Raw genomic sequence first — 18,837 nt, forward strand, 5'->3', positions numbered from 1 at the left:
CAGCAGAGGTCAAGTATTTTATAAAAAGTCTATCATTGCATATAAAAATTATGATTACAAAATAAACCATATCCCTATAAATATGAAAACCGAATTAGTGGTTCAAGGAGGTACGAGAAACTCTAACAAAACACTTGCGTTACCTGACTAGTCCTTCTACTGCCATACAGGTTGGCGAATCATTACAAGTATGCCCAGGAACACTTCTTTTTTTTAAGAGGAAGAAAAATCAGCCGCAGTATAAAACGCTGCCCGACCTGACTGGTGACAACCTGCCCTGCCCTGTCCTGGGCGAGGCTTCAACGCAAGACGAGAGGCGAGGAGGCACAGAAAAGCATCCAACTCCTCTTTCGCGGTTTCTCCTCACCGGCCGCGCCGCCCACCGTCGCCCCGACTCGTCCGGGAGGAGTCCTCCCTCCTCTCCGACGAATCCCCAAGCAAGGTAATTTCTCCCCAAGTCCCCCATCATCTTTCCTGCTCTCTCCTCTTCCCCATCCTTCCGGCCACTCCGAAAATCTCAGATCTTCTCCTCCCTCTGCCCCCATCTCTCGCTCTCCATGCATGAATGAACAGAGGGGAAAGAGAGAGAGAGAGAGATGCATGCATCGAAGCTGGTAACGTTTCCGTCCGTCCCGCTGATCTTCCTCCCACCTTTCTTGACCACGGAACCTTTGCAGCTAAAAGGCGCCGAAGATTGTTTAGACTTTAGACTAGGCTACTTGTTAATTAACAATTGGTATCGAGATTAGACTAAAAGTGATTAGTAACCATCAGTATCGAGATGTTAAAGGCCGGCACCTTTCACGCGGTTGATACCTTTATTATAGTTTATTCAGTAGCAGCCTAATCAGCAGACGCCACTTGTTTCCCTCGTCCCACCGCCGCTGTCACTGTTCCAGACATGTTCATATTTCCTTCCTTTCCCCCTTTTACTTTTGATTCAACTAATTGGCTGTTTCTGGTCTTAGTTTACGTTTGTTCTTTCCCACTCGTAGAGGTTTTCTATCTGCTTGTGCCATATGTGTCCCGGGAAAAGTTTATCGTACCTTTCAGGTACCCTGAACGGTTCCCATTTTTCTTTCTTTCTTTCATAGATGTTCCATTTTGGTGGCTGGAGAGAACAGTACTATTATTTTTAGAATTATTCCGTTTCAATATGTGGAGGAGAGTAGTGATGTACTGCAGACAATTGATGTTGACTGGAGAAAGAAAATGTTATCTGTAGATTTTAAACACAACTCTCCAGTCTCCTCAGCCTTGTATTGAGCTGAGCTGTGATGTGATTTGTCCAGATACAGACTACAAAAACACACCAAATCTTATCTATCTGTCCTACGCATTGTTTGGTTCCCATGCTTCCTGATTTTATATGGCATACAATTTTTATATGGAGAGAAGGAAGGAAATTTATTATTCATGGAGTCATACTTACTGATGTCAGAAATAAGACTTTCTGACTTTTTTGTTGATGGGTTGTTACCAGGCTTTTTAGCTGAAGAAACAATCCTGCAACAGAATGGAGAGCTCCTCAGCTAGGAACAATGGTACTATGGAGAATAACTTGGGTTATACAAGAAGTGCATCCATGGATTCAGCGGGTCCTCCTTTAGCTGCTAGGTCCAGCTCAATGTTAAGTAGGAGAAGTAGCAGACAGGCCTCAAGGGGATCCATCAGCCTCTCCCGCGAGATGGGTGACTCCATACTGAACTCAATGAGGCATTCTCTTCAGTCAGCAGATCAATTGCTTGGGGATGTCGATAGCTCTGTTCTGGCTCAGCTCATTGAAAGTGGCAGAGTTTTAGCACCCGAAGGTGATGTTGATGAGGATACAGCTAATACCTCGGAGCATCATAAGGTTGGGCCTCTTCCAGATGATGCAGAGGTGCCAAATAATGGCAAAAGTGTGGCGGCACCTATATCTTTAGTAGAAACAAAAGTTGCTATTTCTAACATTCCGGCAGATTCATGTACCAAGGTAAAGATAATAGTTGAGTCGAGCAGTTGCTTATCGTTCTCAAACAAATGACTGCTCTGTTGATGCAATGTTTAAAGGTTGTATTTTTTTTGCTAGAGGAGCTGACATGAACGTGCCTTGGTTTTCCTGTAGGTTGAACCGTATAAGCTTTCTCTGAGGCTTGACTATGCTGCTTACATGATCCATTTAGCTGTCTTCGGATTTTTGGGGGTAATTTTCCAAGAACTTTCATGAGGTTTCATGCTATTACTCCTGGAGTTCCTGGACCAATGATGTTTAGTGAAATTTACTTTAAGATTTGTTATCTCAAGCTGTTCCAACTTAGTTGTCTGCCAGCACCAAGTGTTGATGTGTGGTTGTTTAGTTTAGATTAAAGGATCTGGCAAGAGTTCTATTACAGCATGACTACCCATAATACATTATTCTCAATTCCCTTGGAGTAATTATGCTTTTGATAACTGATCAGGTATTCACAAGGTATGGGCTCCAAAAGCTGTTTGGCCCAGACTGCTTGGCACTCACCTCAGACCAAAGCCCGCTATACCCTGATCTTCCATCTAATATGGTATGTGCTATCTTTGTAGTGCTCAAGTTACAACACTACTTTGAGTCAAGGAATTCTTGTAGAGAAAGTGAAACCACAGGAGATTTGATCTGTATATACTAACTCTTGTTGATTGCTAAATTGCATGGGCCAGCTTGGATCTTTCCTGATGGGCTGGTTTGGGATAATCTTCAAGGCTGATATAAGGAACATATCTGATCATCTTATCATTGGAATCACAACTGGCTACATGGGAAGCCTTACCACTTTCAGTGGGTGGAACCAAAAAATGGTCGGCTTGTCTTCCAAAGGCCACTGGGTATATGCTATAGCAGGCATAGTACTAGGTATCTCATCATCTTTTTTTATGATGAAGTACAAAATGTCATAAACTAGATGTTATCTAACCAAAAACCAGAACAAAAATCATCCTTCTGATGGTTGAGAACACTGATTCAGGAATGTTCATTGTCAATGAGTCCATCACGGTTGGTGCGGAGACAGGCGAGCGCCTACGGAGTTTGATCCTGAAATACATCAGGGAGAGGAGTTCAATAGGTCACAAATATGTCTGGGAGCACTGGAGGGTAGATACCAGGACTAAGCAGTCTGTGCTTCTGTCAGTGATGATGATTGTGACGTCTATCTTATGGGTTCTGAGCATTGTGTTGGCTGTAGTAAAGGTTCGCAGTCTTGCTGATGGTGCCCTACTCTGGATGGGCTGCTCGGTAGCGCCTCCAGGTGTTTGGCTCCGCTGGTACCTGGCAAGGATGAATGGTCAGGGAATTGGCAAGCACCAATCCTTCAAATGGTTGCCCATTGGGACCCTTGCAGCCAATGTTCTTGCTGCAGGCATCATGGCAGCGCTTGCTGTAACATCCAAAGCGGTATGGCCAAACAATTTTGACGCTGAAGTTTACAACATGGTAAGAAGCGGGTACATCTGTTCCGTTTGATTTTTCTTGCAGGTACATACAAAGCGATCCACAGCCATTCTTAGTGGCATACAGCTTGGCTTCCTTGGTTGCTTGAGCACAGTGTCTACTTTTGCTGCTGAAGTTTACACCATGAGAAGAAGCGGGCAGATTGCAAGGGCCTTTGTTTATGCTGCATCCACCTTCCTGCTCTCTTTTGTGCTGGGAACTTTAATATACTCTGTGCCAGTTTGGGAAAATCATTATGGATGACGTTTGGCAACTTCAGGATCCAACATATTAGTAGCTGGCTCAAATACGTAATGAAACTTTTCAGAACATGTAAGATTGTGGGTCACTGTACTTACAAAGAATCTCAAAACCTAAACAAAAGTACAAGGCATGAAGCCAAGAGCTTGAAGGCTCATGGCTACGGGAGAGAAACTGGATCAAATATACAATTTAGCTGCACAAACGGTGCACAATAGACTCAAAACCACAATATTTACCTGGCTAGGAAAAAAGACTCCAGCTTTACCAGTAGAACTCATGTAGTGGCCTGGAATAATTTTTTACTTGGAGAATCGAGCATATGTATGTTCAAAATGTGTACATCTGGTATCTGTGAACCGAATTGTATCACTAATGTGTGGTATCTGGTACAATATATGATGCGTCCATTAGTGCACGATTAACTTCATTTATGTTCTCATGCTGTCTCATGTATGTAAATGCATTACATCTGGACATGTCTTTTCCTAGGTAAAGACTAACTAGACTAATTAATTTTTGAGCAGAAAAGATTTATTTTTTATGGTGCCAAGTACTCTTGCGGAAAGAAATGTTATATACTGAATGAAAGTATATGTTGTTTTTGTGATATTGAGGGATTTTCAACATTCTTACATGCACTTGGGCATAAAGATAGATAGGGTCTGTTTGGAGCTCCAAGAATTTATGAGCTGCTCATCCCTAGCTTCAGAAAATCCTGGAGCTGGAGCTGTGGGCATATTCAAGGTGTTTGGTTAAGCAATTTAGATATTATTTTGGATCAAATACATGCTTAAACCACATTATTTTATCCTAGAGACTCCAATCCTGTATGGATACTGTTCAAAAGATTCCAAAATTCACATGTAGTTATCTCAGAAGGGTATAAGAAAATTAATTGTCTTGGCTCTTAATTTGAGCTTCCTTTTCCTACGATATGTCAGCATGCTGCTGGAAAAATATTTGGTGATCAACAATCTGAATGCTGTTATCCGGACTATTGAGCCAACTGACACGCCAAATTGCAGGATACTATTTATAATATCATCTGTAATCAGTCGAAGAAAAGAACAACAGAGAGTACCTTTGTCACATCTCCTTCCCTTATTCAAACAAAAGATTTATGCAAACGCCCCAGGCCTTAGAAGTATATCATACGATAAGTTGCAATCAAAGTGATAATTTGTTTCATGTACCACAATAAAAGAACTGTATTTTCTTGCTGTAATGCGAGAAATTGAGAATCTGTACAGCATTCCTGAACAGGAGTGTTGGAATACATACAGCTGTAACATGTATATGAAATCATTGAATAAAATATTGAGATGCCCGCATCATTCTTAAGAATATTAGTTGAAAGATAGTGCAAATTTCCTGTTTCCTGTATCCGTTGGCATGTGATGTGACAGCAGCTTGAGAAAACTTGCAAATCTTCTTTCAAAAAAGAAAACTTCCAACCCCACCGCCCAACTGAGCAGGAAAACAGTGGAACAACAATATTCCTTCAAAAATGTTTACAGTGATATATTCCTTTGTGTGGTTGTGCCAAGCACATCATAATTCCGATGTCCACTTGACCCCTTGCCATTCCTTTCAGTTTCGGATGCAACAACAGGCATGGACTCGTGCAGACTGCAGAGATGCAGCTGTCTTATCTCTGCTTTATTGAAACGAGGGGCTACTGTGCAACAAAAAAGCAGCTTCACCATGCCAAAAGTCCTTGTAAGCATGATCATCTTTCAACCTCATAAACCAAACTAAGACAACCATCCGTTTACTCTGGATGATTCAATTCGCCCAGTTGCTTCTCTACCTTATTCAACAATTCTCTGCTGCCATGTATGGTGCAACTCCTAATCAGAATCTCCCAAACTCTTTCGTTAAAACTAAATGGTGAGCTTTTGATCCATTCAACTACTTTATCATCAGATGATACGTCGCTAACCAAATCCACCATACATAAACAATGGTCCTGTCCTGGCACAATCCTGTATCTCTCATTCATCAAATCAAAGAATTTGATTCCTTCTTCAACTAGGCTGCAATGGCAGCAAGCCGTCAAAACCAGGAAGAATGTATTAGCATCAGGCTTCTGTCTTTCATGAATCATCTGAACGAACAATCCAATCGCATCCTGTGCATGCCCATGATGGCACAGAGCAGACAACATGCCATTCCACAACATGGCACCCTTCCTTTCCCTACCTGTTAGTCCAAACACCTGTATGGCACCATCCAAATAGCCACATTTTGAATACATGTCAATGAGTGAGCTAGTGATCATTGCACTTCGATTAAAGCCACTTCTTAGCAATATTCCATGGATCTGCTGCCCAAGTTTCAGTGAATGCATAGGCATGGCTGCACAAGCACTCAGACAACTACCAAAGGTGAATTGATCTGGCTGCAAACCTTCCCTCATCAAGTATTGAAACATATTCAGTGCTTCCACAGGCATCCCATGGCAAACATATCCCTTGATGAGGGCATTCCATGAAAATACATTCTTCTCAGGCATTTGATCAAAAAGCTCACGAGCAGTAGCCAATTGGCCATCTTCAGCACAGGCACAAACTATTGTTGTCCACATATGCAAATCTTTGATAGGCATTTCGTCAAACAGATTCCTAGCATCATCAATGCAACCGCATTTGCTGTACACATCAAGAAGAGAGCTGGCAATGTTGACATCAGATAAGAACCCGAGAACCTCCAAATGGCCATGGAATTGTGTGGCAAGCTTGCTGTCCATGAGCTCGGCACAGGCCCCAAGGAGCGCGAAGAAGGTGTGATGGCTGTACCCAAGGGAAGGGTACGTGTTCCGGAGATCGGAGTACAGCTCCACGGCTCCACGCACTTCGCAAACGCGCCCGAGCGCAAGCATAACAGCATTGTAGGAGATGAGCTCGCGGTGCGGCATGGCGGCAAAGACCTCGGCAGCGGGCGCCGCGAGCCCCAGGCGCGCGTACCCCACGAGCATGGCGTTGTAGGAGTGGACGCTGGGGCGGGGCATTTTGGCAAACAGCCGGCGGGCGTCGCCCGGGCGGCCGAGGAGGAAGTGCAGCGACAGGAGGCGGTCGGCCAGCTGAGTGGAGCAGGGGACGAGGCGCTTGAGACCCGCGAGGCGGACGTAGAGGAGGAGGCGTCCAGCCAGGGAGGGGAAGGACGGCGCGGCTGGGCGGAGCAGGAGGAGGCCCGCGAGGGAGGAGAGGAGCGGGAACGGCGCGCGAAGGCCGGCGCGAGCGAGGGTGGGCAGGAGGGAGACGGCGGCGGGGGCGTTGCCGCCCGATATGCAGTGGTGGAGCGCGCCGAGGAGGCCGGAGTACTGCCGTGGCGAGGCCGGAGGCGGCGGCCCGCCTGGGGCGGGCATTGGGAGGGGTCGTGGCCTCGTGGGGAGGGGAAGCCAGCTGAGCTCGGGACGGGCGGGCCCACGACGGCGCCCAGGGCGCTCGTGCAGATGGTCGTCTGCTGGATACCGCGAACGTGGGCCGTCCAATTCAAAAACGGACGGCTGTGATGGACCATGCCGGCCGATCAGATCATGATTAACAAGCCTCGGTAGTACCAATACCATGCCGGCCTTGCGTTTTTGATCTGACGAAGGGGCTGTAGCTTTTGGACACTCCCACCTCAGTGGACGGCGGGCGCGTGGTTGAGGACACTCCGATGTTTAGTGTGAAAAAATCGTTTAGTACTTTTTGCATAGATCGTTTTTTTATAAGAAAAACTTTTGGATAGATGGACGGCGTCTTAGGATGTGTTTGGTTGGAGGGATCGGGTGGGACAGAACCGTTCCATCCTATTTTTTGGGTTGTTTGATTGGTGGACAAGGTGGAACCGATCGGTTCCGGTATGGAATATTCCATCCATACGTGGAACCGTCCGGTTCCGAAAAATCGGCGGTACGCGTCGGTTCCGAACGAGCGCATCCAGCCCCGCATCCAAAACTCAGCGACGCAGACACTCTTCTCACCGCCCCCATCCCGAATCCTCTTCACCTTGTCCCTGTCGCTCGAGGGCCGCCGGCCGTCCGTCCCGCCTCCGGTGAGATCTGCCGCCTCCCCTCCTCTGCCGCCGTAGATCTGCCACCTCCCCTCCTCTTTTCCCTCTTCTTCGTCCTCCTCATGGCTTCCTCCTCCTCTGCGGCGCGGGGGGAGCAGGGGCGGCGCGCGGGCCGCGAGGGAGCAGGGCGGCGCGTGGGGGAACGGGGGGGGGGGGGAGCAGGGGAGCGCGGCGCGCCGGGGGAGCAGGCCGCGGGGGGGAGCAGGGGAGCGCGGCGCGCCGGGGGAGCAGGCTGTGGGGGGGAGCAGGGCGTCGCGCAGGCCGCGGGGGGGGGGGGGGGGGGTGCAGGGCGCGCGCAGGCCGCGGGGGGATTGTACCACCTGATTCTCAAACCAAACAAGAAATGGAACCATTCCGCTCCACCTGATTCTCGAACCAAACAAAAAACTAGAACGGTTCCGTTCCGGCTACCAAACAAGAAATGGAACCATTCCATTCCAAGAATCTGGAACGGAACGGTTCCGTCCTACCAGGTTCTCCAACCAAACATATCCTTAGATGTGGTACCCTTGTTAAAAGGTGTTGTCTTGTGTATCTCTTTGCACTCTAGTCTTGTTAACCTCATGATATTTTGATCGATTTGTAATCTCTATGGCAGCCATGGCGTTGATTTCTTGGTTAGTTGTATTATTTTCTTAGGTACTCTCTTCGTTCCAAATTGTAAATTATTTTGGCAAATCTAGATACATGGATCTATGCATAACAAAATCCATGTATCTAGATTTGCCAAAACGACCTAAAATTTGAAATGGAGGTAGATTTGCCAAAACAACCTATAATTTGAAACTATAATTTGAAACGGAGGTAGTACTTAGATTTGCCAAGTGGAGTGGGTTTTTTTCCTTGCAACTTTAGGTAATTTGAAACGGAGGTAGTACTTAGGCTTGCTAAGTGGAGTGGGTTTTTTTCCTTGCAACTTTAGGTTGGTTGCTATTAGCTTGATGTGGTTTGTACCTCTGCACTATGAATTTTTTTTATAGCTGCATCGTTGTAATTCATTTTTTAATGAAATACGTGCGACCGTGAAAAAAGACCGCAGCTTGTTTGCTCATGTAATCACCTCCCCGACGGTGAGGTCTTAGTTTGCCATTTGTGTCAGCAATTTTGCAATGTATCTGAATCCTGAATCCATACCGTTTCCATCACGTCGGCAAAAGTGCCAATCAACCTTGCCCCAAGGTTCACCCTTGCTTCTGCGGTAGTGCCGCAAATCATCGCATAGTCATACCACTTTTCAAATGACAGCAAGTTATCTATAAGCATAAAGTTTGAGGCAGCAGGGCCAGGACATAATAGGTTCAAAGTTAATGGTTGTCTGCTTGAGTAATTGAGTTAAATTCTCCTCTCGGGTATGATTAACTTCATGGACAAACTGAAATTGCCTTTCAAATAATTTACAGAGGTGCACACTGCAAGCATTCCCAATGCAACAAGAAAACAATGTATGGTAAATGAGGGAATGAGAAAGAAGATTAGTTGCCAAACAATGTTATCCTTGGTCAGTGCGGGTATGCAAATTTCAGGCAACTATTTCACTTGTGTTTGTACCTGCAGCAGGTCTACCAGACCATCACTGTATTTTGCTGAGATCCATATATGTGACAGAATACCAAGAGACATAATGGGCCATCTGCAATATGCTAAACTACATTGTAGATTGGTTTTCCTATGCTTCAGAACTAAACCGATGGCAGCTCCAGTTCTCCAACCACTGTTGCTGGTGGAAACAAAGACAGATTCCAGGTGTTCAATCACTGTTGCTGATGGAAATAAAGACATGGCTTGGCCGCACTGCTTCAACAATCAGGATCATCGAACATGAAATTTCAGATTAAATCAGGCATTATCTGAGTGGGCAGCTAGACAGGGCCACAGGCTTCAACAGTTCAAATACAAACTGGTTAACAAATTTCGTCTGCAAATATAATGTTGAATATGGATTGAACTGCAAAATGAGCAAAACAGAATGTAACAGTCAGATGTGTATTTGGACACTTATAATTGGCATAACTGAAAGTAACCGGATAATCTATTCTATTTATTCATTACTCGCCTTCATCTTTTGGTATGTTTGGCTGGTCTACTAAGAGTTGGCGTAGTGCAGCTATGTCACTGGAACTGCACATGAATGAACACCACCGTTGCTCTAGTTAATAGAGTACCAATTAAATTTTTTGAATTGCAAGCCTTCTAAATGCTAAATTAAGAAAGAAATATCACTATTATTTACAAGAAACTCAAGAGAGAACGACCTCCAGAGAGAACAAATCTATGAGTAAGAATAGGGTAAACTGAATCCATTGAACTTGCCTGCTCTTCCATGTCAACAAGGAGATAACTGATGATTTTAGTGCAAACCTGTCAAATGGCAATCAGGATAAGTTCATAGGAAAACAGGAGGGGGGAATCTACTGTGGAAAACTAAGGTTACATGGAATGCGGGAGTAGCAGCAGGACATATGTCTATGACATCTTAAACATATGATTACAGCGAAATAAATAAAAATCATGTCTCAATTTGTGGATTGTCAAACCAAACTTAAGTTGGAAATAGGCGGTACTGAATGTACAAATCAGCATGAACTGAACTTCTTAGTCATAGTTGCTGCTATGCTTGGATTGGGCCATAACAAATCAGGTCCAGAAAAACAATCTTAACAAAACACAACTCCGATGAACCAGCATAACAGCGTAGTTATCGTAAGAGCAAATGCAACATGGTTAATCTGGGCACTTGCAGAAGGGGCCTATAAAGAATTCCTTTCTTACTCAGCCTGGTGCATCTCGCATAATGTCTGAAGCCCATCCAAGCATTCCGCAATAGTTGGCAAAATTCCCACTTGTAACTGCATCTGTTTCTCCGTGAGTGCTGACCCGCCTCTCACCATCTGGTTAGTATCACACAGAGCCTTATTTAGAGCTCTCACAACGCCATTTAACTTCTCCCTGAGCACTTGGCAGCATTATCATCAGGCCTAATTGAATTAAAAAAATTCCCTTTGCTTGTTCATGTCAAAATTGACGGGAATGGCAACAAAAGTGAAGCAGCTTACAGTGTCTCCCTCATAGAAACAAAGACGAGCTCCAGACTCTCAATCTGCTTCCCCATGAGGTCCTCTGGGATGTTAGCCACACTATGCAAGGCACCATGATTCTTGTCCTCTCCAAGCACCTTACATCAAATGATGCAAGAATTAGTTACTCCAAATAGTTGGGTCGCTAACATGATAACATAACCACATGTCACTGCAAATTATACATTTTCCACGGAATTTCCAACTACACTAGTAATCCGCCATCTTGCCCGCAAAGTCGCAATTGCAAAATTGCATATTATCATTAGTAAACGGAATCCCTACGGGCTCTGTGAAGCCATAAAATGTGCTTTTGCAATCTAAAAAAAATGCTGAAGAACAATTACAAGAGTAAATACTCTCCAATTGTATTGAGAAACGTTGTGCTGCCAAACTGGCTGTCACAAGTTGGGACTGCTCAAGACTTCAAGAGGATGATCCAAGAAGGTACCAGAAGGCGATCGATGACTACGGTGGCCCTGCCGAACTTAGTAAGGAGGCGGGAGTTGAGGTCATCCCACAAGTCCATCTCCTCCCGCGCCTTCCTCACCCGCTGCTGCACCTTCCGGACCACTGCCTCCATCTAGTTGTTTGCTGGCTTGTCTGGCTCCCCTTGTTCCCAATAACTTCTTAAAGCCTGTGCAGTGACGGACCAAGGATTTTAACTCAGGGTATGCCTAGCCAAAACTCCAATACGCAATTCGGTAATACAACTACAAAATTCTCCAAGAAATCTGGTAAATAAGTGTACAATAACCAAAAGTAGGATAACATATTTAAAAAGGACTAATAATACCTAAAATCCAACAAATAAGTTCGAAACTTGCATAAGTTACAAAATAAACATAAGATAAATATGTTACACAGACACAGATACACGTATCAGTACGGATACGTTTCACTTTTTTTTAAAAAAATAATAAATAACAATGCATTAGAAAGCTCATAACAATATATAAGGAAGCTAGGGATGAAGCTATAGGTACTCCAATTTCGTTCACAGGAAGAAGATGAGGCTGGTTAGCTAATAAATTTGATGGCAAACTCATCAATACAGGAACAGAATACGCAATGCTGCCATCTACCCCTGAAAAAAATGAAGAACAAGTCACTGGATCAGAACAGGGAGGAGGAAATCAAAGAGAAAAAGAAATGGGTAGGAAGAAATCAATCCAGAGGAATGCTAGATTGAGAACAGGAAACTCACCGGACAGGCGGAGATTGCCGGCGAGTGTTGTGCTAGACAGGGGGCGGGCCCAGGATTTGGAGCATGGCTATTCAAATTTGAAATGATAGTTTTTTTTGACAGCCTAAATTACAGATTGATAAAAATTGATCCTAACTGGCATCACTGTCACTACCACATTGTCACAAATACACAAGCATTCGCAAATTGCAATCACAAACCACAAATTTACAAAACATCGACAAATTGCTCACCTCGGTATCTCAGTTGCTGACTTGCCGTGCGGCTGTGCTGAGCCCGGAGCAGAGAAGGGAGAACGGACGAAGGTGCAGAGGTCACAGAGGGGTGGAGTCGATGCCGTAGGCCGCTGTGCCCGCTGGCTGCGGAGCCCCTTCGGCGCTGGCGCTCTGCCACTGTGGAGCCCCCTATGGCCCCGCTCTGCGCAGCTACGAGCGCACGCGCTGGAGCCGTGGTGCACCGCCGGGCCACCCTCTGCTGCCCCGCAAGCTCCGCCGCCGTGCTTGCCGCCGCCAGCTGCTGGCCACCTAGGGTTCGGACTTCGGAACGACGCAGGGGAGCAAGTCGGACGTCGGGGAGTGTCCGATTGGGGGAGCAGACAGCAGAGCGTACGGGAGGCGGCAAGTTTGCGGAGGCCCAGTAAAATTGCAGGGGCAATATCGACGTCTTGGCCCTTATTGTTTCCGCTTATCTGGATCTCGCTTTTCTGAGAAGCAAGATTTTGTGATAAGTAAGCTGTCTGGAGAATCAGCTGTCTAGATAAGCTAGGTGTTTGTCAATCCTAATTATTTTGAGTCGATTCTCTGAGTTGAGTGGTAAAATGTCTGAAGTGCCCCTAAGGCTGATGCTATCTCATTTTTTTACTCAATATAAGCAGGACTTAATAATTCTTATGTTTTTTTAGTACATTGACTACATAATTATATTACAACACTTTTTGAGTATCTCAAGTTCAAAGTCTTCCATTGGGTATACTTTTTTTCAATACATCCCATCGGTAGCCAATCATCCACTAATTCAATTCAGTAAAACATGTATTATCCTATGGCAATAGCCTATTTAATTTGTTTCATCAGATTAGTCCAGACCATATGCTAACATAAGAAGAAGCTACTCTGGTTCCCAACGACACTGAAAAAGTATTCTCTATGTATGAACCAAGCACTGAAACAAGAACTGAATGCTCTAGTCCAAGGACTCATAATCACATCCACAAAGCAGATCCGGTACAGTGGCAATTAGTTTTTTTACCTTGCGGTGCCCTGGAGCCCTTGATGCTTTGGTGGAGGGGTGCGGCTCCTTTGCTGTGTCAGGCGACCGGCGGAAGCAGCCTCCAATCCACCTTCGTGCCCCCTACTCACAGGTGCAACCCGACGAGCGTGGCGTGGCCTCGATGCAGGGGGCGACGGTAGGGGCGGCCCAATTCAGGGGGGCGGCGGCGCACAGCAGGGACACGGGAGGGGGGGGCGGGTGCAGAGGGTGGTGCGGCAGAGGCGGGGGGAGGGCAGAGCCGCCGGAGCACGAGATGGAGGCGGCGCAGGGAGAGGGGCGGCGGGGAGGGGGCGCAAGGAGAGGGTCGGGCGGAGACTGGGGAGAGCGGAGGAAATCGGGCTATCGGTGATTCCGAGGTAAGCGGATTCCCATATAATCGAAAATTAATCGAAGCGTTTGGATGAGATTTTAACTTATTTTGATCTAGAATCGGCTTATAATCGTATCTCTTATCTCTTGATTGGGCTTGGGTCAAGAGTCCTGGGAAAAAAAAGAGGAGGATGGGAAGCCCACACCATCAAATGCTAAGCTTATTTTCTGTTAATGGGCTAGTGAGTAATGCGTGTCATGAGTAATAATGTGGATCATAACATTGTCTCGCGGCGATTTTGTTGTTTGTGTTGAGTAACGACGCTGTTGCGGATTCCCGATCCTTTTCCTTCCCTTCCCACATCAGATGAGACGCGATGAAGATGTCAGATGAGGCGTGAGGAAGATGTAGAAAATCAATCGTATCCCTTCTCAATAGCACACAAAATTGACACAGAGAAGATAGATTGTAGATGGAACTTGTTCTCTATTATTGATTATGTACAAATTTCTATATATAGCCATGACCCTTAGGGGCAGTTTTGGTATGAGCCTATAATTATCGCTTAATTGAAAGGATATCTTAACACTTCCCCTTAGTCAGATACCGCGATCTACTCATGTCTCGTTAAAACTCCTAAAAATCCAGTGGGAAAAATATGAAAAGGGAGTGTATGGTGTCGTTCCATGTATTGCACTTGTTGCCTCATTAAAAACAATTCTGAGAAAAACTTCTAGAAAACTTGCTTGTGGAAAAAAAAGTGCAACAGATATCTTCATGATACTTTTCAATCGTTGGGATTATAAAACTTAGGATCTTCTAGACCAAGAAATAGGGGCAAATATTCAGGGGCAATCTCCCCCCTAATCCCGCAGGTCTCTAAATTATCTCATACCAATACAGTAGCTGGTAAAGACTTAATAAACAAGTCTGCTAGATTGTCACATGACTGGACTTGCAAGATATTCACCTCACCCTCCTTCTGGAGTTTGTGAGTATAGAAAAATTTAGGAGATATATGCTTAGCCATATTATTTTTAATATAGTCTGTTTGCATTTGCACAATACATGCTGCATTATCCTCATAAATAATGGTGGGAGTATCAACAGGACTAAAACCACATGACTTCTGGATATGGCCAGTCACACGCCGTAGCCAAACGCATTCACGTGCAGCTTCATACAACGCAATAATCTCTGAGTGGTTTGTAGATGTTGCTATCAAAGTTTGTTTGCACGATCGTCAGGATATGTCAGTACTTCCACATAGAAATACGAAAGCAGTTTGAGATCTTGCATTATGTGGATTGGATAGATATCCAACATCTGCATAGCTGAAGCGTCCTCTCATCAGAAGCGACTAAATATGATACAGATATCAGTCCCAGGAGGCTGATAACACATTTATTACATCAGATGGTTCATTACCGTACAAACCGTCGAGGTAGCGGGCACTGAAACGCCACATCAAGAGGGACAACATGGGGACTAAAAGCCAAACTAAAGTACCAACGAAATCTAAGATAACATCAGAATCTTGCGCCATGGTAAGCTTCCTGTGGAAACCCTGAACTACAGGCAAGATTAGGTGTAGGACGGCGACCTACTCGACGTCTTCAGGAACGAAGTTCGGATCCTCCTCTGTAAAAACTAGGCAAGAGTGAGCACATACGTACTCAACAAGTCCAACCATACCCACGGATGGGGATAATAAAGATCATGCACAGGATATATCAAGGATAAGGCTAGGGTTCTTTGTGATAAAGCAAGATTTTACACATACAGGGTTCATTTAATAAAAGAGTTTTCTCAAAATATTTCTGTAGTAATCGAATAATAAGTGGGGTTGATCCTACACAAAGGATCCAAATTTTAATGCTACCGGACTCCACATCCACAGTAGCTCATGGCACAACCGCCGGACACTTTCAAAACAACTCATGCTACAAAACCAACCATTCCAAAATGTCTATTGAAGTGACCATGCCGTAACTCGTCCAATACCGTGGACACGGCTATCCGAATAAAGGTTGTACACTTTACCCACAAGTAGGGTACCGCACTACGAACACCTTAGTGTCGCTGCGGATCCTAACAAAGCCATTACCCACCTTAGCTGAATCTAACTAGCCAACACAGAAGCAACCATGGGATTAATGACCTATCAACAAAGTCATAACCGGGACATAACTCCCACAGATCATATTCCTTCTTCATGATCTCCCGTTGCCCACCAGCTCTTCTTTTGGCTAGCAGAACAACTAGTGGGGTTTATACTAAGCCGTTGCCCACACAACGGTCGAGTGGTTGTACGATAAGTGGGTTAGGCAAGATGACACCTCAATTCATCCTTACATTGACAAGACAGACATCTCCCAACCATGCTTAACCACAAAGGTACAAGCTCACTAGTGGCATTTTACACAGGAAACACCATCGATCTCATCAGGTTATATTTTTCTTTTATTTTTCCGAAATCCTATTTTATCTTTTAAAACACTCACACCTTTATTTTCGCTAAAGCGCGTTGTGGTCACGATTAAAATATAATAAAGGAAATAAAAGATCCTAAGCATCTCTAGCAGTAGTTAACATCCAACAGAGCAAATCCTATATAGACATTAACCTAGGTCATCAAGGAATAGTTATAGCAATTAAGGGGTGGCTATCCAACCATGTCTTGCAATAAAACAATACATTTTATAGAACAGGCCAATAGATTATGTTTATAAAACTGGGATAAATATGCATCAAAAGATGGGATTGGACTTGCCGTCCTCAAAGCCTTCCGGAAGCTCCTCCTCGAGGTACAGGTCTTCGGGCTCCGGCTCACGGTAGGATGGGGGGGGGGGGCGGCCAGGCCATGGGCGCCGGCCTCCTGGTGCATGGCGACGCCCAGGGAGGAGGGGAAAACGGAGAGGAGGCCGAGGGGGTCCGATTTCGGCCCTCACCTCGTGCGGAGACGGTCTACGGAGGGCTGTCCACGGAGATGGGTGGTGGCCGGCAATGGTGAGTGGCGGCGGCGAGCTGCAGTGCGAGATAGAGGAGGGGAGGTGCTGGGGCGGCGTGGGCAGAGTGAGGGGCGGCTCGGGGGCTGATTTATAGGCCGAGAGGGAGACGGGAGATGGCCGGCATGAGAGGGTCATGGGCAGTACAGGAACCTCGCCATTAATGGCGGTCGGGATGCTCGGGGACAAGGCGCAAGCTGCGAGGGCGAGGGGACGGGACGGAGACGGACCGGCGCAGCAGCGGGTCGCACGCCGGCTTGGCGTGCATGGGCAGCAAGCACGTAGCGGCACAGGGAGCAGCAGCAGCCGCGACGGCTGTGGCGTGACGGGGGCGACGAGATGCGAGCGCGCGTGCACAGCCAGCAACGGGGGCAGCGGCGAGTCGTGCGCTGGCCCGCGCGTGCGTGCAAGGAGCGGGCTACAGCTCGAGCAGGCAGCAGGCAGCACGTGCGTGCCTGCATGAAGGAGATGTAGTGCTAAGCGCTGGAGTAGGGAGCAGCAACGCTAGCGCAAGTAGCAAGGCGAGGCAGCACAGGGGAGAAAAAGAAAGAGAAAGCCGGCGCCAGGAGAAAAAGGGAAAGGAGAAGAGAAAGAAAAGGAAGGAAGGGAAAAGAAGTATGGGAAAAAAAGAGTTATAAGAGAGAAACAAAATGGATTTGAACAAAATATGAGAAAAGAAAAGAGGGGACACGCGCGCGGCACCGACGATCGTGGCCGGGCAGGCGCACGCGGCCGACCGCGACACGATGGTGATGTGACGGGACGGCGGGGCTGGTGGAAAAGGAAAAGGGATGGGCGGCTCCGCGGAAAAAGAGGACTGCGCGATGTCGGGATGGCGGAAAATCGGGGGGTGGGCTTCGGGAGCTCGAGCGGCGGAAAAAGTTTAAAAGATTTTTAGGCGAGTGATTGGCAATGCAATTTAAATAAGATAAAAACGCGGGCGTTATAATAGCCTACCAAGTTTGAGTCCTGATTCTTCGCGAAAAATAGGCCAAGGTCTTGAGTGCGCTTTAGGTACCTAAGCATTGTCTTAACGCCTACCCAATGTCTTATGATTGGGTTTGCACTATGATAAGCTAGCAAGTTCACTGCGAATGCGATATCAGGTCTGATGCCTTGAGGTAGGTGCTCGCCTCCTCAATGTCCTCTGCGCAGCTTATGATGTTTTAAGTCATCAACATAGATTTAGATGATGCAAAGACCCTACTAGGATTGTGTTATCGCCATATTCTGGACGGGCCAGAAGTGGGCCAAGGAGCAAGATGGGCCTAGGAGAAGGTTTCGGCACGATTACAGATCGGTTCCCGTACAAGTGTTTGGGAACAGTAAGGCCGTGTAAACTCAGGTTTAGGCAGTTAGGATTCGTGTTGTGTTTGGTTAGGGTTAGTTAAAGAGGGCAAGTCTACGGACTATAAATATGTACCATGAATAAACAAAAAAAAGAGATTCATTCATCAACAACTCACGGCGCATCGCCTCCCCTGTTCCAGGGTTTTCCATCGGGTAAGTGCCATGTGGCCCCCTGATCACGCTTCGCGTGATCGGGGGCGCATTGCTCTTGCCTGTTTACTTCATGTGTTGCTCATTCTGAAGCCTTGTAGATGGCGAGTAGCATTAGTTATCATAGCACGCATAGAGTAATGTTATTTTATTTGTATCATGATCATGTTCTGTTCATTGTTCTTGCGCGCTCTGCGATCATTGTGCCCGATTATGGATGCAATGGTCGCACCTTGCTTTGTTTATGTTGATAGATCCGATCTGTTATGGCTAGTTTCTATTTATTAGGGATTTAGCTCAATATGTGCATGATTAGGCCTTGCAAACGGGTTGAAGGTTCCGGCAGTATGTTAGTGTCGGAGGAATTCTCCAGCCGGGTGGCGGAAAGCACCCGCCTAATCCTAGTTAAGGATGGGTTTGGAGGAGACTTAGGAGCGCTCGATCGGTGGACAGATGAACACAGGAAGGACACGAAGATTTAGAGTGGTTCGGGCCGCCGGAGCGTAAAACCCTACGTCCACTTTGGTGTTGTCTTAGCTGTGTTTCTGATTGTTGAACCTTGTATTCTAACGAGTACACTCTCCCTTTTATAGTGCAAGGGGAGTGCTTACACCGTGCGGGATCCCGACAGGTGGGCCCGGCCAATAGGACCTGTTCTACGAGAGATATAGAGGTCATCTCCTCGAGCTCCTCTCCGTAGTCCT

The 18,837-nt window shown here is 46.2% G+C and overlaps 3 protein-coding genes across 8 annotated transcripts; 1 reads left to right on the forward strand and 2 right to left on the reverse strand.

Annotated features, from left to right (window-relative positions):
• The first annotated feature begins 262 nt into the window (after positions 1 to 262).
• On the forward strand, positions 263 to 4,133 carry LOC112875030 (fluoride export protein 2). Its single transcript, XM_025938710.1, has 7 exons — positions 263 to 442; positions 1,484 to 1,975; positions 2,108 to 2,185; positions 2,442 to 2,540; positions 2,674 to 2,866; positions 2,979 to 3,406; positions 3,488 to 4,133. The coding sequence occupies exons 2-7, from the start codon at positions 1,517 to 1,519 to the stop codon at positions 3,704 to 3,706; spliced, it is 1,476 nt and encodes a 491-aa protein (XP_025794495.1). The 5' UTR covers positions 263 to 442; positions 1,484 to 1,516; the 3' UTR covers positions 3,707 to 4,133.
• Positions 4,134 to 5,802: 1,669 nt separating this feature from the next.
• LOC112873154 (pentatricopeptide repeat-containing protein At2g21090-like) lies at positions 5,803 to 7,073 on the reverse strand. The gene is made up of 2 exons (XM_025936174.1): positions 5,909 to 7,073; positions 5,803 to 5,813 (listed from the first exon to the last, which is right to left on the reverse strand). The coding sequence occupies exons 1-2, from the start codon at positions 7,071 to 7,073 to the stop codon at positions 5,803 to 5,805; spliced, it is 1,176 nt and encodes a 391-aa protein (XP_025791959.1).
• A 2,019-nt stretch (positions 7,074 to 9,092) lies between these two features.
• On the reverse strand, positions 9,093 to 13,640 carry LOC112876576 (uncharacterized protein At5g43822). 6 transcript variants are annotated; one of them, XM_025940716.1, is made up of 9 exons: positions 13,295 to 13,636; positions 12,280 to 12,749; positions 11,826 to 11,926; positions 11,291 to 11,476; positions 10,819 to 10,937; positions 10,535 to 10,711; positions 10,076 to 10,123; positions 9,819 to 9,883; positions 9,093 to 9,710 (listed from the first exon to the last, which is right to left on the reverse strand). In XM_025940716.1, the coding sequence occupies exons 4-9, from the start codon at positions 11,420 to 11,422 to the stop codon at positions 9,667 to 9,669; spliced, it is 585 nt and encodes a 194-aa protein (XP_025796501.1). In that variant the 5' UTR covers positions 11,423 to 11,476; positions 11,826 to 11,926; positions 12,280 to 12,749; positions 13,295 to 13,636; the 3' UTR covers positions 9,093 to 9,666. The 6 variants fall into 6 exon arrangements, with proteins under 6 accessions (XP_025796501.1, XP_025796500.1, XP_025796499.1 ...); XM_025940715.1 differs by lacking the exon at positions 11,826 to 11,926 and having other exon boundaries at positions 13,295 to 13,635; XM_025940714.1 differs by having other exon boundaries at positions 11,291 to 11,926; positions 13,295 to 13,635.
• Between the last annotated feature and the right edge of the window lie 5,197 nt (positions 13,641 to 18,837).

This window comes from Panicum hallii, chromosome 9 (genome assembly GCF_002211085.1).
Source record: "Panicum hallii strain FIL2 chromosome 9, PHallii_v3.1, whole genome shotgun sequence".
Lineage (NCBI taxonomy): Eukaryota > Viridiplantae > Streptophyta > Magnoliopsida > Poales > Poaceae > Panicum > Panicum hallii.